Below are 27368 nucleotides of genomic sequence, written 5' to 3'. Positions count from 1 at the left end.
CTAAGGTACATTCAATAATTTCTAGAACATTCAGTTTATAATTAGCTGTTCAAAAGCCTTGAATCACTACTGAAAAGTTTAAAGTCAGTGTCCTTAATAATATGAAACCATTTTTTTGCAGATACATGAATTAAATTATGGTAATATGATGCTAGTCATATGCAACTTTATAAATATATTTTTATTTAGATAGGCATTGTATAAGCAGGTGCTATGGCAGGCCTACAAACTTTTGAATGGTAAAGTGCATTTGAAATATAGTAATATCTTAATAATTCCTTTTAGTATGTCACCTCTTTTCTAGAGCAACGCAATGTTAAAGACCCAGAGAATACTTTAGAAATTATTAAAATGTTTTGCATGATACTAAACTAGAGTGATATACTAATCATTTAGCACATTTTTGAAATACAAAATAGAACAAAAGTGTGATAAAACACTGCTCAAAGACCAAGCAAATTAGCCCAACACTGCTATCTGAGAATAGTCTGGGTGTGGTGCTAACATTCCATCAAACACACATGAGTGACAAGCAAAGCTTAATACCAGAGCACAAGAAGAGAGAATCAGAGTAATGCAACCATACATGTACAAACAGGTAAGTCTGTGTATCTGCAAAAAATTGTGAGTTCTGCCTTAGTGGGTGAGAAGACACATTCCATCAGCATATATCTGGTCATAGAGAGAAACACTGTCAGACATTTTCACAGCCATTTTACATTATTATTCCCCAGCCACTGTCCCATGACATTACAAACGTAAATGGCTTCACCTTTTTTATGAGCATTCTAATCTATGGTTAGTTTAAAACTGAGTGCATCGAATTACAGGCTACACAAACCCAACATCAATTAATTAATTAACTACAAATAGACATTTTTTAGACACCACTTGACACCACTTGAAAATATTGTAAACTTAGATTTTCAGTTTGTCTTAAAGAATGCTGGAGTATATGTAAATGAAACAAAGAAACTCTGTTACCTGCTCTCACAAATGGACAAGCTTGTCCAGGGTGTCACTGTGCCACTTTAACAATTTTTAGGTTTCCAACCACCTAACATAAAGAACTTGTTTAGATGTGCACAGTGTTACATAAAAAGAAAATCTCAGCACAAGTGGCTAATGTCCAGTGAATTTAAATTACTGTAATTGTGAATACAGAAAATATGCTCACTGGCCTCAAAATCTGAACAGATTTTAAAGTTAAACAGATGATAATGATAACATAATGTTTAGTATCTCAATTTGCCTGTGTTGTTAAAAAAATTAATCAGTAACTACAAGGAAACTCCACATGAACCCTTTTCCAATTTACTTTAACACTGCATATTTTTTCTGCCAGAATTATGATTCCCCCACTGTCTCCACCACTGTCACTTTGAGATGTAGCATATGATTCATGCAACAGCTAAAAGAAGAGGGTCATGTGACCAAACCAGATGAAAGGCCCTGTAATGCTCACATGAGGTAATTTAACTGAAATAACTGAATTTGAAACACAACAGTATAATTTATCACTGTAATTCGAGAACCATTGCAAGCACACAAATTATTCTTTACACTTGGCTTTTGCTCTTGCTCACTAGCTGTCACTCAGTATCTAGCTAGGTTGCTCAGACTAAAGAGGGTGTGAAAGTAAAAATCCAGAGTGTGTGGGAGGGGCTTTAGATTTTTGACTGTTGAAAGTAAAGCTTACGTAAACTTTAAACAACATAAGGACAGCCCATTTTACATCAGAAACAGAGAAATTCTAGTGAAACTGCCTCACTGATCATAATCTGATCAGTGGATTTATTGCCAGCAGTCATCAAAGACCAGATGGGCTCGTTGTCCTGACTTCCCCGAGTCTGCTGCTGGAGCTGGAATAAATTTTGCAGGAACCACTGAATAAAATCAAGGCCTTTTTTTCTCTTTGAAGACTTTAAAGCTTTTTAGTTATTCATTAGATTCTGTTTTTAAGGCCTTTCTTAACTGTATTATGTGCATCAGAGAATTATCTGCTGCTGCACTCTGTCATCTCAACATTTGTTCTGTTGAAACTGCAAGTAGCTGTGATCAAGCAGCAATCACATCAGGCTGCTGCAACTGCTTTCACTATTTGGATCAACACTGCATGGTCTGTGCACCAAATGGCCCCCATCTTCTGTCCTCTGCAGACAGGAAAAAAAAGTGAAGAGTTGCATCTGGAAGCCTGGGTTAGACTCCCAAGAAGACAGCCCTCACCTGAGATGCTGCTTAAAAGACATGCAGCAGGATCTATTGCACATGACAGGCCGCTGTTGAATGGTCCGCTGCGGCTGAAAAGAAGCTGCTGTGATATCTATTTGTGTTTCGGATATGAAAACTGGCACTGCAAAAGTTGGCTCATCAGCTTCTAGATATTACATGTGATTCTGTATATCTGGCGGTGTGTTAAGGGTCCAGATGTCCAGATGTAGTCACATTTCTTACCCTTTAACCCATGCTTTTTTAATAAATAAAACATAGAGGAGTGTTATTTATTGAAATGGGCTATACTAATGTGGATTTCCTAAAATGCAACATGATTTGTCTCTGAATGTATCACAGAAAAATAAAAGGTATCACAGATTTGGCTTTGTTTTTGAGAGCTGATGCTATTGCTGAGTCACGATTTGGATTTGTTTCTCTATTGGTTATCTAGCACATAGCACAATCTGGGAACTAAGGCATCTTTCCCTACCTCCACTTCCATGTTGATTTCTCTCATGGCTTCACCTCTTGTATGCCGTTTGCTCTCACCTGCACCCCAGCATCTTCAAACAGGCCCAGCTTGTCACCACAGGTTTGCTCCCACTGTAGCCGGCACACCCGTAGAAGTGAACGGTTTTTGCTCTCTTACCTCTGCCACCTCCTCAGCACAGACAGCTTTTCATGCATTGCTAAGCTCCACTTTCTTGAAAAGAAATGGAAGGGCATCAAACCCCTCCCCCCTTATTCACAAATACATCCTCTGCTACAGAGAAGACGCACAGACAGACCAGTACAGGGTATTACTGAATATCTCTGCCTCTGCCTCTGTTCTCAAGAATATATTTTCCATAAAATTTGGGTATTTTATTTGGGCAATGTAGTCTTAAACAAAAGTACATACTAAATGATCAGCCATGAAATAATTTCTTTCCAGTGGGCTTTTATCCGCATAATGTACAGCAGGAAGTGGGGCCTTATACCTTCTCAGGCCACAGTGGTAACACTAAGGAAAGGCCACAAGTGTGGAAGATTAGCCATAGATGTTTATTTAAAAAAAAGTGGATAAAAAATTAAACTATCCATTATGAAAAAAAAATCTGAATAAATGTAGAGTTCAATATAAAAGTGTCATATAATCAGTGTATGGGGGTGTAATGCAAAGCAAAGGAAAGAATCCAAAGAGGCACTGGAGACGAGATGAGCTCACAGTGGGGAAGAGGGCTTTTAAACTTCTGACTCATTACCAGGGAGCAATTAAGTAAAAGCTAACACCTGCCAGCTTGACCCTGCTCTGCAAAACAAAGAGCAAGATAGAGTGGGAGAGAAAGTGAGAAAGAGAAAGAGAGCAAAGAAAAATACAGAGCACAGCCAGCCAGGGCCATGACAAACCATTTTGTTGTAGCTGTCCTCCTCTCAGACCGCTTAGTTTACTCGGCTATCGTTTCCCAAGGACAGGACTGCCCTTCTGTCATATCTCTGCTTTCAACTGTTGGTATGGCTACTTACATCACCTGTGACTGGTGACACTTTTTTCCTACCTCCAAATAAAAGGTTTAACATTTGAAGCACAATGTCTGCATAGTTTCAAGGGTCAGAGTGTGAGAGGCAACCCAAGCAAGGAATCTAAATAAATAAATAACTAAATAGCATGTGACAGAAATAAGGAAATACAAAGAGCTTGCTTTTAAGGAGCGAAACGTTGCTGGAGCTAGTTAGTCCTACAGAACTGACACATCTAAGTTTACAACTGCTGCTCCAGATAAAGTCATGGGCTGAACCCATATGACAGTTCCAGCAGAAGAATGTAAGAAGAGGGTTTAATAGGCACCCTGTTATAGTGTGGGGAGGAGGTGAGGAGTAGAGAGAAAATGGCTGCCGCACAACAATGAAATATATGCTGCGAAGATCAAAGCAGCAACCACATCTTGCCTTGTGTTCCTGAAAACAGTCTATACTAACAATCCCTCACAATAAAGTTGACGGATTCTGCTGTTGTCAGCACTCACTGATAACTTTGAACTGTCCATTTGCTCCTGTGGTCTGCAGCAAAATCTGGAATGTAGTGATGTTGCTTTAAAAGGAAACAAAGCATGAAATCCCTGAGTGTCCACATCGCATCATGAACACTGCTGACACCCTAGTGCACACTAAAAGGCAATGTGCAGCCATCAAGGGTGTGCAGAGTGATTGTGTGTTTCAAAGCCAAGCATATTTATCCCTCTCTAGTGATGACGTTTAATGTACCTTTCTGCACATTCCTGATATTGGAAGCAGGAATGATAAGGATGATTAGGATGTGATTCTGATTAAGTGTGCATGTGTGCATGCAGGATAAGACAGTACCAGTACAGGAACTGTGGAGGAAGTGGTTTATCCTACCAGTGCAGATTCTTGTCATATTTCATTTGTTTTTAAACCAGAAGCATCAGGGTATTCAGGCTCAATTTACATTCTGTAACACAAAAAATGAGACCAGATTTGAGGCAACTTGCAGTATATGATGCCACGTTTGTGTTTCTCATAATAGAATGCTTACACTATTAATGGCATTTCTACATAGGTGTAGTCAATAATATTAGCCTTGATGATTAAAGTGCTTTGCCATTGGTGTGTAAAGTAACAGGTATCCATTTTTTGATAGTTATTGCATTTAATGAGTGATGGAGTATAGTTAAGGAAGACTGTCACAAAATGGCAGGCTGCACAATGGGCTAAAATAAAAATGTATAGTCTGGGCTAAAACAAACAACAAAAAAAAAGATAAAGAAAGAACAAAAGTGGCAAGTGCTGCAGACCCAGTATGACAGTCCCACTTCGCTGGTTACCAATCTGAACAGCACCTGAAGGCCCTCTCAGGAAAATTCACCCACACCGGCCACCTCCAGCCTCCATTTACAATGATACGTGTGTGATTCTTTGGCGCACATTGCTTCTTCAGCTGCCACATAGCAAAATTTATCCAAACTCTCACACCTAATTCATTCCACCTTGTAGTGATTAAAAACGCAGCATCGCATGCGTGCCTTTCTGTTCTGTCGATTTCTGCTTGTGTGGCTGTGTGTTTAATCTCCGGTGCCCTCATCGGCCAGGCTGAAATGTGGATTTCGTCTCTTCTTCTTTTCACCGCAGGCTCACTGGCATGAATCTGCCGTCGCCAGTCATCAGCAGCAAGAACTGGCTGCGGCTGCACTTCACGTCTGACAGCAACCATCGGCGGAAAGGATTTAGTGCCCAGTACCAAGGTAAGGGGGTCAGTAATCAGGCCAGGAGGGGGGCTGTGGCCCCTCTCCAGCCGGACAGACATGGGTCAGCAGTGGCACGCCATCCCATCTCGCCCCCCTGGGCACCATGGGTATAAGCGTTGCTGCAGCAGCTGAGTCGCATTCCCCTCCTTTAATGTGGGGGATAAATCACAAGAGCAGCAGAGGAATTTATATCCCCCACCACCCCCCACATGAATAACACAAAATGAGGCATTTTGAAATTGTTTTCATGAAATGGGTTGATGATCACGCACACAATTTGCATAATGAGCAGGTGATGCGTCGTGTCCTATGCAAAGCTTTGGATTTGTAGCATATGAATATGAAGTTTCAGCACAAGAATCTGTAATATATATATATATATATATATATATATATATATATATATATATATATATATATATATATATATATATATATATATATATATATATGAGACCTATTTTCAGGGCATGTGTTTTATAATGTAAGTGGTATAAACATGTATTGTTAACAAAAACGGATTTGATTCATGACGGCCTTTTTGAACGCAAACTCCCTGGGAAATAAAGATAATTTATTATAACAGACCCACAGCTTCTTTACCACACTGCTTCATCATTACTGTGCATATCCTGTTTATCCTTCAAAGAAAAAAAATCTTTCCATTTCGTTAAAACCGACTGATGGGGTAATGTTGCACAGAGAAAAAATTAAGCAATGTGAACTTATTTCACAACTCTTGAGTTCTAATTGGCATCCCACGCAGCATGGTTACATGACGGTGGATTCTGACTTGCATTAAAATTCCAAATTGGATTTTGGGTGATGTGGATGCTTATAGTGGGTCCAGAGTAGTCCCAATCTGGGAACAATTAAAGGGTACTCTTGTGTCTGTTGCGGTCACACCCTGGTTTCCAGCGGATGCCATTATGCCGTTCCCCTAGATACCAAGGGGATATGTTGGGGAAAGATGATACACCTGAAGCCTTAATTGGAGGCACCACACGAGGCGGGTAGGGGCTCACTGGGTATTGGCACGTTATGCCATGCTGCTCTTCAGGGGGGAGGTGTTAATTGCATGAGTGGATTTTAACGAGCCCTGTGTTTCTCAGCATACATCACTTCCTGTCTCAACAGTGAAGAAGGCCATTGAGCTGAAGTCCAGAGGAGTGAAAATGCTTCCGAACAAAGACACGAACCATAAAAACGCAGTGTGTAAGTACACTCTGAAGCTTCTGCATCTGCTCCCCATAACTCGCAGCACGATTAGATTACAAGGTCAATGACTAAAATTCGATTGGTGATAAATGTTTAATTGACGAAATCCTCATGGCAAAATGGAATGAAAGAAGTTGTAATGCACATTTGAGAAAGGCATCAGTGGGAATTCATGCATTTTCTTCATTGAGTTCAGAGCGGCAGAGATTTATTGCAAGTGTGATGCTTCTAAAGAGAAATATGTTCCCCATAGGGAAAAACATTATCCTCACATTTTAATGCACAATAAAGACCGCATGTATAAAGCAGTTAGGACTCTCATCATCTTCTTAACTGCTTGCTTGTTTCCTTCATTTCTATGAGCCATCCTGCAGTGCTTGGTACTGCTGATGTAGCTCCAGGTTTTCATAATGCATTCAGCAAAAGATGCCCTTGACAAACCCCCTAATCCTCTGTTAAACATCAGATTAGACAGTATCAATAATTGGTGCCATTCTCTGCTTCATCAAGCATGTTTTGTGGCAATTAACACCACAAAGGCTGCTGACTCCACTAATGGAAGCTACTTCGCACACTTTATCAGTAGGACTTACTGTGCAGGTTTATGACCATGCTGGATTGTGCATATGCTTGTCCATTCCTCAGAAACATGTCCATTGAGGTTCACCTGACAGAGGATCTAATTTTGCAAAATGCAGTGTGTCTCTTAGGACGTGTATACCATATGCTACGTACGTCATGCAAGGGTAATAAAAGCCATGACACAGAAACATGAGCTTAACCTCTGGGGCCCTGTCTTTGTGGGCATGTGTAAATTAGGTAGTGATAGGCTAGGTGTTGCTGCTTTTGTGACAATTAATTCATTTTTATAAGAACCCTGAGGATTCTTTAAATAAGCAGTCAAAACTCGGCACAACATCTAAACCCAATGCAACTGTTTGATAATTTGGTGAATTCACCAGCAAACAAAACATATGCAGGAAATTATAGCAATTCATGGAATACTGTCCTTGATAATCATATTTATGGTGCTGCTATCCTTTATGTTGAAGTTCAACAAACTGTTTAATAGCAGATTGCATACATTGAGTGAAAACTGGCACTACCCTTACATGATGTAAATATGGAGGGTGTAAAAGAGGTATAATCCTCACAGCACTGAAACTTCATGCTCCCCAGACTTCAGAGCTATACAAATGCAAGACTGAAATGTTCTGTTTTGTGACAATGCCCCACTTATGCTTAGTGCAAACTGCATCAAAGATTTAAGATTAAGGTTTAAGAAATGATTGGCTAAGATACTAATAATACCACACTCTCCTACTTGCATCTCACTTCACCCAGCTCTTTAATGCATAGTATACATCGATGTGTCTGCAGTAGAACCTAAGTGGCAAGTTCATGTCACAACGGCATACAGCAGTGATTTCATGGGTTTTTGAGATTACCTGGTAAAGATAATGCCATGGTCTTAGATCTATGATTAGAAAGGGATGCAGTGTCATTTATGTATGAAATATACCAACATTGAGTGCACAGAATCCATGAGGCAGTCACATGGTGGTATAGGAAAGGAAAATACATGTTTAAAAAAAGCACATCAGAAAAAAAGTTGCGGCCTTTGATCACATTGAATAACTTTCGTATCTGATATCAACAATCAGAGATTATGTCACCACATCAAACAGAAGGACATGACAGCTGATCAAAAAGGTTTTAGTCCATTTGTGGCTGGCCTCAGGCCACTCAGACCCCACTCATAAATCCTTGCATTGAAATCGCATCCATTGCAAAGAGTCATAGATAGATGCACCAGAACAGAGAAGGTAATGCTATTCGAATCATCGTAAATAATTCTGTGTTACATACATCAAACTCACTCCCCAATTACACTTTCTTATTGAAGGCGTTCAACACTCATTTGCCCTGGCATGAAATTCATTTGATGAAAACCTTCTTGGAGCACTGCACATCTCAGAGCTCCCTATATAAAATGTTTTGGCTTTGGAAAGCCAGCACATTGAGAGTGTTTTGTAAAAAGATGTCATGGTATTTCATTCCTTGGTGTTGCAAATAAGAGAACGGTAAAAAGAAGAAGGATACAAGATCTATTTCTGTGCTCAATGCCTGGAGCAGATTCTGTGAGTTGACCTAATGTGATTTTGGCCAGTAAATGAACTCTGGCCGGTGTCAGCAAGCGGTGCAGTGTTTAGGTGAGGGCCAAAAGAGGGTGAGGGGTTTGGGTGGGGGGCAGGATGGGTAGTGTGACAGAGACATGTGCTGTGACCTTTCCTTCTCTCTCTCTCTCTCTCTCTCTCTCTCTCTTTCTGTATGGGAAATAGCCTTGAGCCCCTGATCACTAAATCCCCTGTCAGCACAGCAAAAAACAGATATTTCATCTGTGAATGCAATCCACCCAAGCCCAGTGATGCCCATTTCTCCAGTCTATGGGATGCTGCTTTAATTCTACACACCAACCTTTATCTGAGTGCTTTTAGTTTTATTCCGGAGGTGTCTCTGAAAGTCCCATAAGTTAGAAACCATGTTATTCTTTTTTAAATTATCCTTAAATCTGATGTTCTGAGGTCTGAACACCATTACAGAAAATATTTTGTTGTGGTGTTCCTCTCTTCTATGTAATATGTAATCTACTCCAGATAGTGTAATACTTTAGCATTTCACCAGTGATACGTTGCATTTCAAATTAAACCAAACCAATGGAAGTTTGGGGCGAATCCTGGTGAGATCATACTGCTGTTCTGTTCTGAATGAGGGTGATGACCCTATCTTGTTATATCATGACGTAGCCATCCACTGGAACATTTTTGCTATCTTAAATGTGAATTGAACTTTCCTGGCCTTGTTGGACATGTTGGCACCTCTTCATAGTTACCACCCCATCAGCATACTCACTGTGAGGCTCCATCTTAACAGTGCATGCTGCCTAATGTTTAACCCTTTCATACCCTACCACTTCTGCAGTCTCCAAATCCATCAGTGAATTCTGTTTTCTTTATCCGAAGTCTTAAAAAATATGGGCTTGTGCTTGCTCAGGCTTTTCCCCCTTATCAATCATTGCCCTCTTCTTTCCTTCCTCTCTTTAATGCAGTGAGCCAGGGAGGAATGGCAGCAGACATTTGTCCTGATCCAGGGATTCCAGAGAATGGGAAGAGGATCGGCTCCAGCTTCCAGTGGGTGTCCCCCCTCCATCCTCCTTTTCCTGTTGCTGCTCTTTTTACCCAAGTAGGAGCTGCATGGCACCGCTGTAATTGGAGAAGGCTGTGCATGCAGATTAAGCATCCATGAAGAAGAGAGCCAAGCACACAAGAACCTCAACCAGCCCAATAGATTTCAAGCCCAATATGTCTCTCCCCCTGGTTCTAGTAGTAAATTAAAAAACAAACAAACAAAAAAAGAGCAAGGAAATAAGGGGTCTAAACCAGATAATAGTCGTTCATTTTCAAGTTAGTGACTAGGAAGTGAAAATCTGTCTGCTAAAATGAGTGCTTTGCAGATTGAACTGCCATTCTCCCCATTTCCAATTTCATAAAAAGAGAGGTTATAGTAAATGTGTGTTCTTCGCATGCATAACACTCATTGGTGATAATTTACTTTGGTTTGGCCTTTTATTATTATTATTATTATTATTATTATTATTATTATTACTTATTGGTTTTGTTTGTACCAACCCCACCGCCCACCCCACAGGGTTGGGGCCAGCATACAGTTCTCCTGCGATGACAGCTATGTGCTACAAGGATCAAAGAGCATCACTTGTCAGAGAGTGACTGAGACCTTGGCCGCCTGGAGTGACCACAGGCCGATTTGTCGGAGTAAGTGCGAATGTGGCTCGCCTCAGCACTCTCCCCTCATGTCCTGTAAAGACACTGTCCAGTCCTGTTAAGTGAAATGTGTGGCACATGCCAATGTCGAGCAAGGCCATGCAATCCATAGCTTTTGGCAAGGCAGCATCTGGAAATGTCGCAGAATGTTGGTAGCTGATATTAAATTGTATTGAAATTGAATCATGCACATGTACATGAGGCATAATCTAACCATCATATACCCTGTTAATGCTCTTGTTTGTGCAATAGCCCAAGCTTGAAGTCATCTATGATCAGGGTAGGATATAATGACATCAGGAAAATTATTTCCTTTTCCGTATGAAATAATTTAACATGGAACTTGTGCTCTTTTTTGCAGATGACCTACAGACTTGTACATAATAACTCATGTTTGTTGCAGATTTTCAGAGGGAAATTTATTCTTTGTTTCACAGCTACATTCTGTCATTTCATGCATGCATCCAGTGAATTAATTAGATTTGATGTTTGCTTTAATTATGCTCTGTCATTTTGAGTGCCCACCTATGGTACCTCTTCATGTCTCTGAGATTTACTAACCTGGACAGAAGCCTCATTTAAATGCGCAGTTTGGAGTTTAATTAAAGTTTTGTTTGCATGTGTCAGTGAACTATGGTGAACTGATGAGTAATGGAACAAGGAAAGGGCTTGTTCAAATGTAAACTGAGGATTCATAAGTGAGTTTTGTCTGATGCTCATACATTTTGAAGTTATCTATAAGGGTTTTCATAAAACCTAATCCTAATCCCTCTAAAAATGTGCTTTGTTCTCTTATCAGAATTTATGACTGATAGGCTTTGTTTTCACACCTGCAATTGACAACAATAACTGACAGTAATTGTAGCAGTCATCTGAAATTCAGTTCACTGCTACCATGCATTTTCTCCTTTGATCCAGAACCAACCCATCTACAAACTACCCAGGTGGACTGAATCACCAGTCCACATCCACCATAATTTCTCTATTCTACTTCCACCAGATGCAGCAAATAATATGTAGGAATTTGTTCAATGAACATTCCAGTAGAATCTCCAGCTATGACAATGTAAAGAACCATGCTTTGGTGTATGGTTTGTGGAATGTTTTGAGATATATCTCTAAATATGTGTAGTGATATCAGTTACTGAAATTTCCCACTGAACAGTAGTACCAAATGAACTGGAAGAAGTTTGCATTAAGAATTCACTTTCAGTATTAAAAATATCAAAGTACACTGTTAAAAGGGCCTTCATGCCTCCCTGAGCCACAGCTTCTTACCTTTCTTTACAGTCGGTAATGAATCATGTAAAATACCCTCGTTGACCATGAAATCCAAACTGAAATAGCAAAAAAAATGGTTAAAGGACTTTCCCCACTCATCCCAGTTTCCACTTGGTTGAGCTTGTTTGTGTGTTGCAAAAGGGGGTCATTTTGACTCCAGAATCTCTTTATTCAGCAGTAGCCTGAATCTTTTCCCTGGAATGAGTCTTTATTTTCCCTTTATGATTTAAATAAGGTATTTTGGACAAAAATTGCTTTGTTATTAAAGTCAAATAACAAAATTGCTTTTGAGTGGAAAGTTCAATTATATAATAGAACTGTTGTCCTTTTATTTTGCTGTCTTTATTGAATGCCATGTGCACATATTGCTATAGTAAAAAGAAATAATATGAGGAATTTACACTTATCTCAGTGGGAATTCTAGTACTTTCCATGTTGAGCAAAATAAACAAACAAATATAAATAAATAAACAGCCATAAGTACATAATAACTCCTAACAGAGAGCTAAAGCCCTTTTTGTAGCAGCATTCCAGGGAGTAGCTGCTATTCCAGGGAGTAGCTGTTAGCCTTCATTTTCATACAGTATATTAAAGGTTTTTTTTGTTTTTGTTTTTTTTCTTTTTTGTACTTAAAGTGATCATGAAATATGGTTACAAAACAGATAAGTGACATTTTCCCCAAGGTGAAGACTTGAAAATGGTTGCGGTCCTCTTGGGCTTTATCCAAAGGTTAAGTTGAGACCTGAGTGGTTGTTGTTCTGAAAGGCGAAGGCGACACAGGCCCCTTGAAGACATTAATCAAAATTAAATAAGGCAGTATTTCAGGTCTTCAAACAGAAGAGTAACCATGTTTGACAATTTCTTAGCACGATTCCCACACATCACTGATCAGCCAAGACACTTTTTGTCTCAGCATCGCCAAGCACCATCTTTAAAGCTAACACTTAAAGAGATTTTTCCCCATTTGGGGGATAAGTTGGGGGCTGAAGGTATAAAATGGGAAGTTAAAAAATTCTTTAGCTTCATGATTTAATAATTCCATGTGGGTTTTAGCACCCCTCTTGAACTGAATTACTGCTGATCTCGAGAGATTATTTAGACTTAATTATTGAGTAGGTTTTAGACCTTTAAATGAGGAATGAGCTCTGTTTGACTCTTTCTGTGCTACTGATTCAGCTTGCTGGGAGTCAGCAGGTAATTAGAAAGCATTTGTTTTTAGTGATGTGTGTAACATCAGTTTGCAAATATGCACACAGGGCAAAAAGCCAACTCAAATCCAAAGTGTAAGGACATTTTTCAATGAATGACTAAATGGTTGAGTGAATGAATGAATTTCTCTTGTTCACTGAAAATGTTTTTGAGTAATGACTGGTGAGATGAATATTAATACCACCATATATTATACTGTACACTGTTAATACACATTAAATATTAAAAGTATTTGTGTAGCTCAGTATTGTTGAAGATTGGGAGAATGAAGAGAAATGGTGGTTATAGAATAATGTTAATGGGTGAAAAAGGATACATTGTGCTGTATTACTTTGAATACCCTTTTGGTATATTTGGTCTCTCTCTCTCTCTCTCTCTCTCACTCTCTCTCTCTCTCTTTGTATGGGTCTTTACTGAAAGAGTGTCCATAGTGATTTTAGAATGTCCTCAAAGATGCATGTGAATTTCCAATTTCAGAGTATCTGCAACCTTATCTCTTCACATGTCTACCTTTCCAAAGCCCTGGTGCTGTCCCACCGAGGATCAGATGAAGCCACAGAAAAGAAGCCAGCCTGTTCTTTCAAGCTGTCACAGAAAAGCCTTGACTAAACACAAGGGAGCATGAGCGGTTAATAGTCCTGTACAGAATACTGAATAGGGTTAGAGAAAGAAACACAGAAAAAAGAAAAAAAAATCTCTGTGATGGAGTCAAATTATACTGAGGCATGACCTCAAATAAATTAGAAGATATTTATTCAGAAAATAATGTAAATGTGTCCTTTTAACATTTCAGAATATCAAAACGGAATGAATGTATCTGATATATGTTATGACTCAAGTAACATTAATGATTGAAAGTGTATGAAAGTCACAATGGCCACTGGAACTTGTTGGACACTGTGAAGGAGAAGCAACTTTCGAACTTCCTTCAATTTGTTTGTTTTTTACTTTGACAGCAAGAACATGTGGCTCGAACCTGCGAGGTCCAAAAGGCATCATCACGTCTCCAAATTACCCAGTGCAGTACGAGAACAACGCCCACTGCGTGTGGGTTATTTCAGCAGTGGATCCTGCAAAGGTGAGGTTATTTTTTTTGTTTGTTTGGTTTGGTTAGGGATTTTTCCAGTTAAACTTCAGGCTGAATGTCTGTGAGGTGGGAGAGACCCTTTCTCAGGGGAATCTGAAAATGCTGTTACTATATTGACAAACCACAAAAAACTCTGTAGCCTTGCATAAAGCTCAGGAAAAAAATCTGAAGACTCACCATGCCCATAAGCATAGTCCCCTGCTAAGCTTGTGTAATATTTAACTTATTGCAATTGTTGTATAAATTGTTATCATTCATGTTATTCTGGTTGAGTCTGATAAGTTTCAGCTGTATATCTATATCCCCTTGTCTGCCTGTTCACCTGCATTATGGATTTAATGGGCCACAGTGACCTTGCCACTAGGACTGTCACCATGATAATGAACATAGCCACTTAGACACCCAGACACTATCAAAGTAAAATATAGATGCACACTATACTTATCTCTATTCTACTGGTTTCCAGATACACCCAAGTACAGTGCTTCAGCAGTTCATTTTATGCAGGGAATGTTTGTATGCATGACCTTATATAATTGTTATATAATCTGCTAACCTTGCAGTAAATGGTGCCTGTTACTATGTTGTGCAGAATAAATTATTTGGGGTAAATTCTTACTTAGCAAATCCTTACTTAGACTTTATGATGACACAAATTTGCTTGTTATTACTGATCACATGTTTATTTCTATTTACACGTTTTCACCTAATACCTGACTGTATTTTATAGCAAGTGTTCCCAGAAACAAGCAGTGAAACTACCCTAACGTTCCCCTGTGTTGTTATTCAAACTTTACTCAGGTATTTCATTATGTTTTTGTTTTTTTTCTTCACAAAGCTTACTGCAAATCAATATGGTGCATGACAAAGTGATGTTGTGCTAGAGGAAAAAAAAGGACATCATTAAAGTGTCATTGGATGAAAAAAACAGAATACCCCTGGATTACAGATGACACACATAACACTGAAATCACTATGTTATGAAAGCTTAATGGAGAGCAAATTTAACAAAAATAACATATGAAGTATTAATGTATTTAGAGTACTTGCTGCTGTAGTCCTCTAGTCTCCCTATATATGCTTAATTTACTGTAGGGGCTGTTGCACCCATGCTTAAAGGAACACTGCAGTGTTAAACGTTAAAATACACATTTTATTACTTGCCGGAGACTTCCATGGGACATTATTCCAGGGCATCCTTTATGTGTTGTCTGTGACTCTAAATTTAAGTATTTTACAAAAAAGGCCCTAAAACCATTAAGATTATAGTAAATGCTAAATTAAAAATATATTTTGAGGTTTAACACTAGAGTTTCCTTTACATTAACAATAATTACAGGCTTGCACTGAAGGAAGAAAGAATTTCTTAGGAAAGACTGAACTAATTAAGGTTATGCCTTTCAATGAACTGGCCATCAGTAATTATTCACAGAGAAAGCAAATCATTATTAAATTCAGAGAAACACCTGTAAGCAGTGCTAGGCAGTTAAATAGCTAGCAGACTGGCATTGCAGTTATGCAGGCCTTATTTTAATTTCACTGCCTAGGGTAATACAAAGAGATCTGGAAGTAATGACCCTGTATGTTCGACATGGAGGTGTAAGTTTAGATTAAGCTGATGTCAAACTAAAGATGGTTTAGGAAATGTAATTCCACTATCAGCTCACCTTTTGCCATAAGGATAATTCTAACTTGTCTGTTCTGCTCTCCAAACGGTGCCGTTTCCCTTTTTCTGTGCTGGACAGCCTAAGGCTTGGTTGTGCTTGATGTTCTGATTCCTGAAGGGATGAAGAGTATTGTGTTCACATCTATTAACACTTTAACTAGACTACACAGCTTATCCTCCACCATATTGTTGGAAGCATGAAATCATGAAGCCTTGCTGAAATAAATATTTGGGTAACTGAAGCATTTCAAACTACATGTGAAAACTGTCAGCAATATTACAGGTTGTATTATGCAGTGTTGTTTATAAAGGCAACAGTAATATACCACTGAAATTACATAGTGCACTCAATTTTTATATTTGTGTGTAATAGCATAATGTACAAAGGCAGTTGAAAATAAAAGCATGGACAGTGCTATCTGAATACTACCCAGTCATTAGATCAAAGTTGTCAAAGTAAAAGAAATATAGAACAAGAGGAGAGAGAGAGAGAGAGAGAGAGAGAGAGAGAGAGAGAGAAAGAGAAAGAAAGAGAGAGTGAGGTGATATGATGCCATGAAACCAAAGAGAGCTGCACAGAATAGAAAATGTATGAATTCCATTAAGGTACCATATAATATATAATTGTCTAAAACAGAATAAATACTGTTTGACTAATCAAAAATGATGCAGGTTAATCACCAGCAGTGCCCACAAAGCAATACACCAGCTACATTATGCATCAGTATATTAACACTCGTGGCTTGCCTTGCATCAATGCATTCAGTCATAACACCATGAAAAGACTATGCCTAGGTCACTACTCAAGCATCTGGTGGAGATGAGCATGTGCTGCTTTTCTTGCTTGGCCTATGCTCTTCATCACTGTGATGCTGGAGTCTTCTGAGTTACCTGTGGAGTAAGGGGATATTTTGACTCTCTCCATTCTGGGAGTAAAGGGCTCTTGTATATACTGCGTTTATCAGGCTAACGAGTACACTGGTGGCAGTCATAGCCACAGGTCCACCGGGGACTCCATGCCCTGTCTCCCACCCTCTAGGCTACGATGCCTTGCACATTGTGGAAGGATCTAGAATCACCAGGACCTCAGGGGCACTTTGAACCCTATGCCTAGTCTCAGAAAACCTTGAGTCCTCAAGGGTGTGCTGTGTCAAGGTGCTCTCTGTTCCTCTCTCTGCACATTACGCACTGTCCTGGATTGCATGATCAGGTAGCTCAGTTTCTCTTCTGTTCAAAGATTTCCCTGTCATGACTGCACATTTTTCAAATTAGTCACTCGTTTGGCAAGGTCACCTTTTTGCTTTTGTTGAGGTTGCAACTTTCAAAAGGGGAAGTAAGTATAGTTCAGATGTAGTAACCCATGTTTGATCAGACTGCCTGCTAAATAGCAGATGTAACCCCCTAAATGAAGTTTCTCCCAGCTTTGAGAGTGACCTCAGAGGGGTGAAACAGCCCTATTCATATTTCTTTTAATGTGTTTTCAAATGAGCACTTGGCCCATGCATAAATGAAGATGACTCCATTAGAATTTTGCAAAAGTTTTCAAAAGCTAAAATAATTTGCCTTCTTGTGTTAGAAGCTAAATCGAAATCTAAACATGAATCACTTGCTCAAATTATGTACAAGCAGTTCAGAGTCCACTATCGATACATGCAATCCACTTCAGTCTGGCCTCAAACTTCTTTACTAAGATACTATGACTTTGTTGCAAATGTGAAACATTTTTCTCAGCAGAAGTCCTTCTGTAAAATCTAATTCTAGCAGTAGCAGTAATAACACAGAGCGCTATACTCATTGAGTCAATAACTGGTATTTATCATTCATATTTGTTTCATCATATTATTTCAGATTCAGATATTTAAATGAAAGCCGCTAGGTGCCAGGTCTACACCAACAGCTGGGGCTTTATTAATTAAGAAGTGCAAATAAAAAGAAAGAAAACAAATCTGCGAAGATCACTTTGAGCACTCTAAAATTAAGTATTCTGAGGTGTAGTCTCTGTTTGATGGCTCAAGCTGAATGAAGACATAGCACTGCACCAAACTGGACAACAAACAATGGAACTGAGTGAGATTCACAGCAGTTGCTCAGATCAGCATTAATCACTTTTATATTAGTGTTATGCTCAAAGGATGTTTCCCCAAATAGAGAATCAGCAGTATTTCTTGGTTGATGTCTTCCTTCCCCTTGTTCTGAAAAATACTTATTTTTTCCAGAAATCTGTTTTAATGTTTTTTTGTTTTTTTTTTAACTTTCTTTCTTTCTTTTTTTTTTAGCTGTCTCACTAGTGTCGATTTTCCTCTGCTGAGTAGGGGAGTGTTAGTTGGCTTTAAGAGTTGAGGGATGTGACAGGAGTCCCCAATGCAGCTGTAGTATTTCATATTCATAGACATTCTCATATCCAATTTATCTGTGTAGAAGAGACTGATAAGTCGTGGCCAGCGATATTGAACACATTCTGTTCGTGTTTCAGTTCATATGTACATCTTGAATGCTTTTGTATTTATGGTTTTGGTTTTTATACCCAGACAAAAAGACACTGTGTCCTCTGATAATGGCTGTGTAAGATGTCAAAAAGAAAGTAGTTTATAATTAATAGTGCATCCAAACTGACCATCCAGCCCAACTGTCCTCCAGCATGCTGTTTGTACTTTTGAACGATGAGCCACACAGTGTTGCCCTCAGGATAAGATGGTGATTGCACTGAAGCATTTCACCTACTGACCTCATTTCCTTACACACTTTCAGGGATCTCCAACAAAAAAACATTAGTTAAACACTCAGGGAGAGTGAAAATCAATTTTCAATGTGTGCGTGCCACGGTGGTGGTGTCCCAGAAGGCTGAGGGCCTGGCTACAGGGTCAGTCCTATATAACTGCTGCTGCACTGCCTTTGAGAGGTGGACCCGGGGGCCTTTTTCCCTTGCAGTGACTGGATAAAGTACATTTCGATCAGCTGAACAGCAACATTTGAAATGGAAATCCAGCAAAAAAGGAAGGTGTTCAGTTTTTTCTTCCTATGGATAAATTGCAGTGCACAGAACAATCACAAACATTTTCTTTGAAGTGCATTTGAGAATGTCTTCTCTTGGCGCTCTGAACAAAAGAAGGCAAATCGGAGCCATTGAACCAGTTGTCAGGCTTTTCAGTTTCGTATGAAACAAAGGAATCAATGAAACCCTAAAAATGCCATGGTCCATCTGGTTGAAGGAACAATCACTGAGACATTCTGTCGCATCTGGGCTGTATTTATATAGACCACGAGTGGTGTTTTTCGCCTCCTGCTTAGTCTTGTGGAAAGGCGTCTTTACTTTTGACAGGATAATTTAAAGGGGTGTAGTTTAGACTTAGATTTGAAGCCTCAGCAGGCAACTCACTTTAGACACTTTGGCATATAATACTGATTGCCTGTTAAGCACCTTTGATGTGTGGGGCTGGTCCCCTCATAAATGGCATTCTTCAACTGACATGACCTCCTGCTCACCTGGTTTTGGTTGTTTTTTTGTTTTTTTTTTTGCTTATAGTGTTAACAAACAGCACTGTGTCTGCATATCTTAAACTTATTGTAATGTACCATTTCAGGCATAATGGACTAGATGTATTTCTAAAGGCTTCCCAGAGAATGAGCGCGCTTATGAAGATGGAAGAGTGATTATTGTTCTGCTCAGTGTATATCTGATTTGTCTTCAGAGGCATTCCAAATTGAAGGACACTGAACTACCTTATGCAGCTCCTCAAGATTTATAAAACCCATGACCTAGGATGTGATGTCACATTTATTATTTTAGCTCTGCCCCTCAACTCGTCGCTTTGCTTCATTCTTCCAAGAACGTCGCTCCACCTGCTAAGGTTATGACTCTATGGGAGGCATTTGACAAAGGAAGGAATATGATTGAGAATAATGTCTCTTTAATTGCCCAATTGAGAGAATGTGAAGATGCTGATAATGGGTCTGTCCTCATTAAGCTTTTTATTTCCCCCTTCTTCCTTCAAGCAATCTCTCCTAAAACCCAGTTTTCTTTCAACTTCCACATCAAATGCACATACTCTGTCTGTCCCAAAGCATTGTTCTTTACCACACAACATGCATGCTTGAACTTTTGTGGCATATGCCTGTGTTTGTTTTGTTTTCTTTTGTTTTGTTTTTTTTGTTTTTTTACTAAACCAAAATTATTCAATTTATTCAATTATTCAATTACTATTTATATTAGACATAGGCCCTGTCCTCATGCGTTCAACTTTAGGAAAGAATTGAAAACAAATTATTGTTTTTCTCCATGATGAATCCTTTCTTGCAACATATGTCAGTGCACTGTTTAGGCTTATATGATTAGCCACTGATTCTCCTCATCAAACTTCGTCTGGTCTGGGTTTTTATTTTGTTGTTGTCCCCTTTTGCAGGTGATCAAATTGGCCTTTGATGAGTTTGATCTTGAGAGAGCTTATGACACATTAACAGTGGGAGATGGAGGAAAGATCGGTGATGCAAGACGGGTGCTCTATGTGTGAGTTTTTGAAGACCATCTTTAGATATAATCCACCAAGCACGCCATTACAAAATAACCCTCCATCTGTCCCTATGTTTACAGTAGCTGATCATAAAAGTTACTCATTTTCTGCCATATGCAACTAACACTGGACTCGTCACACAATATTTAAAAACGATTCTGTCATGGTTACATGTGCATATCGAAATCATACTGAGATTTATTTTATGTCTATATTCCAGTCTGACAGGATCTAGTGTGCCTGATTTGATTGTGAGTATGAGCAACCAGATGTGGCTACACCTTCAGTCTGATGACACTATTGGATCACAGGGATTCAAGGCCATATATGAAGGTTAGTCGTAGTCTCATTCTGAAAACAAAACAGGCTTTCATGCATGCCTTCTGCAAATGTTCATGGACAAATAATATATATGTTCCTCTGAGAGAAATGTCAGTACTGGAGTTTGTCCGGTTGTTTTTACAGCTGTTACGGTTGCCTTTTTTTCCAAACCAAAATTTTAAGGGTGTTCTTTCTTCCTTCCCCTTTGTGAAATGGTTTTGCTCGAAGCGGTTGAGTCATGCCAGCTTTGCCAGCAGTGTGCAAATTGAAAACAAATGGACCAGCATATGTGCTGTGCAGACCTGTTTGGAATACTTGAACGAAACACTCTACCTGGTCTTCGGCCTGTATGAAAACATCACCCAAAGAAACACAGGATTAAACTCAAGCATCTGTTTCTATAAACACTAATGTGCAGAAGCTGCCTGTCCAGTGTGATGTTTTGTACAGCATTGAATGGCCAGACTAACTTATGCATTGCAGTGAGCTTTGGTCATCATAAAATTAGTGGGTAAGGAGTGATATAAGATAACATTATTAGTAGTAGAACTAGTCCTAGAAGGTTTGAACACTACAGTTATTTTGTCTGGGGAGTTTTTTATTGTTGTTGCTTCTCCTACTTAAAAATGTTGCTTCAAAGGCTAGTGAGGCTAGTGTCAAGCTAAATCCCCAGTGACCGCACTCACCACTATAAACTTTACCCTCACGATTGAGCAATTCTCACTGTCTGGATAGCTTCAACACAATGACACAAACCCAGTTAACTTTGTGTAAACACAATTTCACACTCAGGCTTCTAGTCACGTTACCACGTCTGACAACGGACCCACCAGGAATGGCTAGCTGGACACTTTGTTCAAGACCCCATAGGTGCTGAGTTCAAATGCATCTCTAATTATTTGAAAGTTTGCTTTTTGCTCTAGAGAGGAGTTAATGAGGGGAAGAAAGTTAGATTCACAAGCCAATAATAGCAGTTCACAAATATTCAGAACCTTCTATTCAGTATAAACAAGTAAGATTTAATGTTGTTCCCTTGGAATTGAAAGCTGATAGGGCAGCAAGCTCAAAGATATGAAATTAGACTTAAAAAGAAAGTACTCAGACAATTAACTTAGTTAACATTGGCGCACAAAGGTAACTTAAATGCTGCCTATAGTGTAAGATGTAATATTGAACTAGCCTGTGGGCCTTCTTCCACAACCAGCAAGGCTTCATTATCTGATCGTTTCCTTATTCACCTCCTTATTCACCTCAGATTTTTGTTTAGGCCTGATGATTGTATTTTGTTGCTTGCCTTCCTAAAAAGATTTCGCAATATCAGGTCACATAGGTTTGTAATGGGCAGCAATGCATCTTAATGTATTTAGACTGTATTGTTACAGTTTTTCATACAATCCATTTTGATTAAGGTTACCACAATTAACCTAGATGATCTGTGTATTTTCCAATCAAAACTTGGATTGACTGAAGTGGAACAACAGCAAAGAACCAGGGATGAGCTTCAGAAAAGTGTTATTGCCCAAAGAACACTAACTTAACAGGCATGAATACATTTCTAAAAAGTCATCTTTTCAGATGTTGGTTTTTGTATGAAATCCAATGGCTGTGGATGATCAACTTTGAAAAAGATCCTTGAAAACTTGGATTTTCAAATTTTTGGTGAAAATGGGCTGAGGCTGGCCCTGGGCTATGGCAGAATGGCTTTGCAAAAGAAAAGTAATTGTGTATTTGTAAGAACTACAAATAAAATGAAATAAAATCTATTTTCTGGAAAGCTGCTCTTCTGTATTTGATCACATGTAGTTTGTTGTCATTTGCTTTCAGGTTTCCAAGTCACTAATGGATAGATTCACTTAATATTTAATACAAATAATAGGTCACAGCCATTTTCCGAACAGTGTAAATATGCATGTTTTATCAGACACTTACAATAATGACTCAAATGCAGTTTTGACCAGGTAAATAATTTATCATGGAATAATTGTAATAACATTGATTTTGATTTAATGCCCTTTGCTAAAAGTATAAGTGCTACTCATTTATCCATTATTGTCACCGGCTTTTGATGCTAAGTCTGGGGTGTGTTTCCAAATGGGACACGGGAGGGGTGAAGTGGGGGGGAGTCATCCCCTGTAGATTATTGGCTGGCTGGGTCAATGAAGCGCTTACCGCCAAGCAAGTTGTTAACAGCAAAATGAACTCTGCCAGAATGTCATTCATTTGTCACTGTCATTTTATGCTGCTGCAAAAATTAAATAAATAATAATAATAAAAAATGTGGTCCACCACCTAGAAATGCGGAAAAACTGAAGTGATGAAGCAGAGCAGCTGCTCCCCTTCCTCTTCCTGTCTCTGTGTAATGTTCTGGTCTTGTTTTATTGCTGGATGGTTTTTCCTTCTTTCTATATCAGTTTATTTATTTTCTTCTCATTCCTTTCTTATTTTTTGCTGCTCTGTACAGCAGAATTTTCATAATTCTAAAATGTTAAAGACTGACCAGTCCTTTGAAATTTTTTTGTTTGTTTGATTTTTTACCACACAGAAATTGACAAAGGAGGGTGTGGAGACCCAGGTATCCCAGCCTATGGGAAGCGAACGGGAGACAGTTTTTTACATGGTGATATACTGACCTTTGAGTGCCAGGCCGCTTTCGAGTTGGTCGGCGAGAGGACGATATCATGCCAGCAGAATAACCAGTGGTCTGGAAACAAACCCAGCTGCGTCTGTAAGTGCTCTTCCAAAATGTGCAGCTATAATTAGCACTTTGCCATTTAGAATGATTAATGCGCCACACGGGTAAAGGCTTGACAGATAGATGGCAATGGATCCTAATGTGTGAGGATTGGCTGAGGAGCTGTGGATTCCTGAACAGTTTTGGGGATTGATTATTATTCTTTTTTTTTGTAATGCTGTGTTGTTTAGAAATTATTGTTCTACTGTGTAGCATGTAGGAGACTGCCTTTGCAGTTTGGGCAAGCACACCTTGAATTAATCATTTTTGTTGCTATTGTTGCTGCTGTGGGCCTTGGACAAGCACCAGCCGAGGGCAGACCCCCTGTGTCATCATCTGCTCTGCACGGGCCAAGCAGCTCATTTTCAAAGTCTAAGTGAAATGCTCATGGTCATGCTCATGGGTCCTTCCACTCTGTATCTAACCTCAGTGCCATTTGAGTTGAATGCAAAAGCTGCCTAGTAATCTAGAATTCTCCGTGAACGCAAGGGGATGTCCTTTGGAGAAGGTGCGTAACGGATCTTTGTGCCTCTCCTCCATCCCTCTGCAGTCTCCTGCTTCTTCAATTTCACCACCCCGTCGGGTATCATCCTATCGCCCAACTACCCCGAAGAGTATGGCAACAACATGAACTGCGTGTGGCTCATTATAGCAGAGCCAGGCAATCGCATCCATCTCATTTTCAGTGACTTTGAGGTGGAGCCACAGTTCGATTACCTTATCGTGAAAGACGACGGGATGCCCGAGCCCACCACTTTCGGCACTTTCTCTGGGAAGGACGTGCCTTCCCAGATCGCCAGCAATGGAAACATTATGCGTCTGGAGTTCCAGTCGGACCACTCCAACACTGGGAAGGGCTTTAATATCACCTACACAAGTAAGCACAGCATTACATTGCTGGCCTTTGTGGTAATATTACTGATCTAGATTCTAATGGCTAATTTCTTTTTTATCTTTCTTTTGAATGCAGTATTATACCTCATCCAAGGCAGGCAGGCATATTGTCCGTATTGTCCACAACCTTTTTTCTATATAGATATGCAGTGTCATTCTTTTTATACACAGATGGGCAGAAAATATTTATTGTGGATTCTTCTTCAATTCAGTGATGCAGAGCATTGCAATCAAACAGAGACTAACTGATTGCTTAATTTGTAATATTGATTATTCAAGGAGGCGATTACTGTTAAATTGCATTTTTATTAAGCACATTTCCATTTAAAAATGTGATTTGTTTTTAATTTCTTATTGCACAAAGGACAGCCTCAATTGAATCCAGCTTTTCAAATCAGCTCTTTAGTGTGTAATTAACCCTTAATTAACCTCCGTCACCTGTGTTTGGAAGAATTTGTCGTACCAGCATATATATATATATATATATGTGTGTGTGTGTGTAATCCAGGTTGGAGATGTTGGCCATATGTGTTTGTTTTCATGTGAGATAGTGGATGATGACAGTGGTCTAGGGCCTGTCAGTGTCAGACGATTGTGTGGTTTGATATCTCAACATCGCAGGCTATAGTAATGGTGTGTGACCCTCTCAGACATGATGAGACATGTCCTGACGTGGAGCTGGAGTGGCTGGCAGAAAGGCCTATAATAACAACCAAACTGTCAGTGGGGGCATGGTGGAAGGAGGGTGGAGGGGGTCATGTGGCCGCGACCTCCACCCAGATGAGCGGGTCCCCATGCATTAGCTACACTCTTGCCTCAAGGGTGTTACAAACAGATGCTTCTCACCAGTTGATGGGGGTGAAAATAAGCTGGGAGGGATCCTGCACTGCAGCTTCCCAAGCGCTTCGAATAATTGAGGGATCTCATCTGACACCTGATCTGCTGCTCTGTCACTCGTAGTGCCGTGCTCGTCTGACATTAGAAGGAAATTGAAAGTTCACATAAAAATCCAAGCAGGATCTTGTGTTTTTCAAACTGTGGCTAGGAGATAGGCAGATACAAATACAGGTGCTTCTGTGCAGATTTGAAAAGTCTGTCATCTGTTATTGATTTATTTTCAGGCATTTTTACCCTCCCTTCTGCCAGCCTCATGATGTAACATGGCCTACAGTGTGTCCGACCGTGATATTTCTGCTTTTATGTGTTCTGCCTACAGCATTTGGACAGAATGAATGTCACGACCCCGGCGTCCCCGTCAACGGGCAGCGTTTTGGGGAGCACTTCCTGCTGGGCAGTTCAGTCCTCTTCACATGTGACGAAGGCTTCATCAAGACCCACGGCTCTGAGTCTATCACCTGTGTCATCCAGGATGGCAACGTTGTGTGGAACGCCGCCGTGCCACGCTGCGAAGGTAGTGCCCCTGCTCCTCCACCTCCAGAGGAATAAACAGGGGAGCTCTTCTCCACGTCCTCTTTACCTTCTGGGAGCCAGAAGTTGGAGCATGTAGGCTTGGTGTGTGAGGGGAGTCTTGTTGAAAGTTAGATTTTTTTTTCCTCTTCTCCGTTCCCAGCTCCCTGCGGTGGGCATTTAACAGCTACGGCGGGAGTCCTGCTGTCCCCTGGCTGGCCTGGCTATTACAAAGACTCCCTCAACTGTGAATGGGTTATTGAAGCAGGGAAGGACCATGCCATCAAGATCTCTTTTGACAGGTAGCAGTTTTGAGCTGGGTGGAATTTGCAATGCATCCTGCCATCCCCACACACATCATTTGCACCATTTTGTTAATGTTTCTCATCTGAGTAATTTTGTTAAAGCCATGGGCATGCTCTGCACCATCCCCCACTCCCTATGCAGGTTCCAGACAGAGGTTAATTACGACACGCTGGAGATCCGCGACGGGCCCTCCAGCTCGTCGCCGCTGATCGGCGACTATCATGGCACCCAGGCGCCTCGCTTTCTCATCAGCACGGGCAATTACATGTATCTCCTCTTCACCACCGACAACAGCCGCTCCAGCGAGGGCTTTCAGATCCGCTACGAGAGTGAGTCGGCCTCTGTTCGCTCACCCAGCCCCTGCCGAGCATATGGGCTCAATCCAGAATGAATCCCTAATCCGCATGTAGTGTACTACACGTGACATAAAAGCCATTGGCTCATGGCCTACATGAGTGCACTTTACAGGGAATAGGGAGCCATTTTGGATTGAGCCATTGCTGCACTGGAGCTGACTGGAGTTTAGTTACAAGCTTTCCTCTCTGTCCAACACTATTATCACCTTTCTTGAGGTTTTCCAGTCTTCTACAGGCTTTCCAAAGACAAGCCTTTCAGAATAAAACCTGTGATGGAATCACCCATAAGAAATAATAACTGGAGGCAGTTTATATTACTAACTTGATTCAGTTAGTAACTGTGCTATTAAAGAAAGTTCAATATGCAAGGAAGTTAAAATAATAACTTAAGGGTGTTTTTAGATAGTGATTTACAGTGCAATTAAAAATTAATATTATGTTGAACTAATTCTCTATATTCCTTAAAATCTTTACTCTGAGGTAAAATAGTTGTTAAAACATGAATTGTAGCAGCCAAATGACCTACAAATAATGACTCTGTGCTGAATATGTTTTATGTTAGAATTGGGTATGTCATTTTTGAGAATATTTCACATTAATATTGGACTGAATTTCTATTTCAGTAATGTAATAATTTAAATTGGAATTCCAAAGTTAATTTTAAAGTTAATATTTTGTCTCTTTATTCAAGTTTTTATTTCAAACAGCTAAATTCTCTACTAAATATTCTAAAAAATAATTCCATATTAATTATTGCTATTATTTGTGGTAAATAAAATCAGCTTGATTGAAATGAACATAAAATTATATATTAATGTCATGGAATGCTCCACCCCCACGAGTCACGTGGTATGGCCCACCGAGTGCAGGGGGAACCTGTTTCTTTGTAGCCACGCTCTCCATAAGGTCACACACTTTGCATGGGGTTAATCGTAACGTGTCTGTCTATTTAAACCCCAGTTAGTGTGTGTGCCTTGGTGTGGGTCATTGTCCATGTTGTTGTAGATGTAAATGTAGCTAATGTTTTGTAGCCTCACTGTTGATGTTTCTTAGTCTTTGTCAGCATTATTAATGTTCACACTT

General features: G+C 39.7%; 1 protein-coding gene across 1 annotated transcript in view; it reads left to right on the top strand.

Moving 5' to 3' along the window:
* LOC113585753 (CUB and sushi domain-containing protein 1) overlaps nucleotides 1-27368 on the top strand; it is a 266455-nt gene that overhangs the window by 159043 nt on the left and 80044 nt on the right. The window contains exons 6-17 of the mRNA XM_027023454.2: nucleotides 5344-5456; nucleotides 6597-6674; nucleotides 9787-9868; nucleotides 10386-10510; nucleotides 13966-14087; nucleotides 20163-20266; nucleotides 20491-20603; nucleotides 23134-23316; nucleotides 23873-24199; nucleotides 25433-25627; nucleotides 25787-25925; nucleotides 26071-26258. Coding sequence (XP_026879255.2) covers nucleotides 5344-5456; nucleotides 6597-6674; nucleotides 9787-9868; nucleotides 10386-10510; nucleotides 13966-14087; nucleotides 20163-20266; nucleotides 20491-20603; nucleotides 23134-23316; nucleotides 23873-24199; nucleotides 25433-25627; nucleotides 25787-25925; nucleotides 26071-26258 — 1769 coding nt within the window. The remainder of the gene's footprint in view (nucleotides 1-5343; nucleotides 5457-6596; nucleotides 6675-9786; nucleotides 9869-10385; nucleotides 10511-13965; nucleotides 14088-20162; nucleotides 20267-20490; nucleotides 20604-23133; nucleotides 23317-23872; nucleotides 24200-25432; nucleotides 25628-25786; nucleotides 25926-26070; nucleotides 26259-27368) is intronic.

Source organism: Electrophorus electricus, chromosome 11, assembly GCF_013358815.1.
Source record: "Electrophorus electricus isolate fEleEle1 chromosome 11, fEleEle1.pri, whole genome shotgun sequence".
In the NCBI taxonomy this organism is placed as follows: Eukaryota; Metazoa; Chordata; class Actinopteri; order Gymnotiformes; family Gymnotidae; genus Electrophorus; species Electrophorus electricus.
Note: the sequence above shows the minus strand (reverse complement) of the source record. Positions and strands in the feature narration are given on the sequence as shown.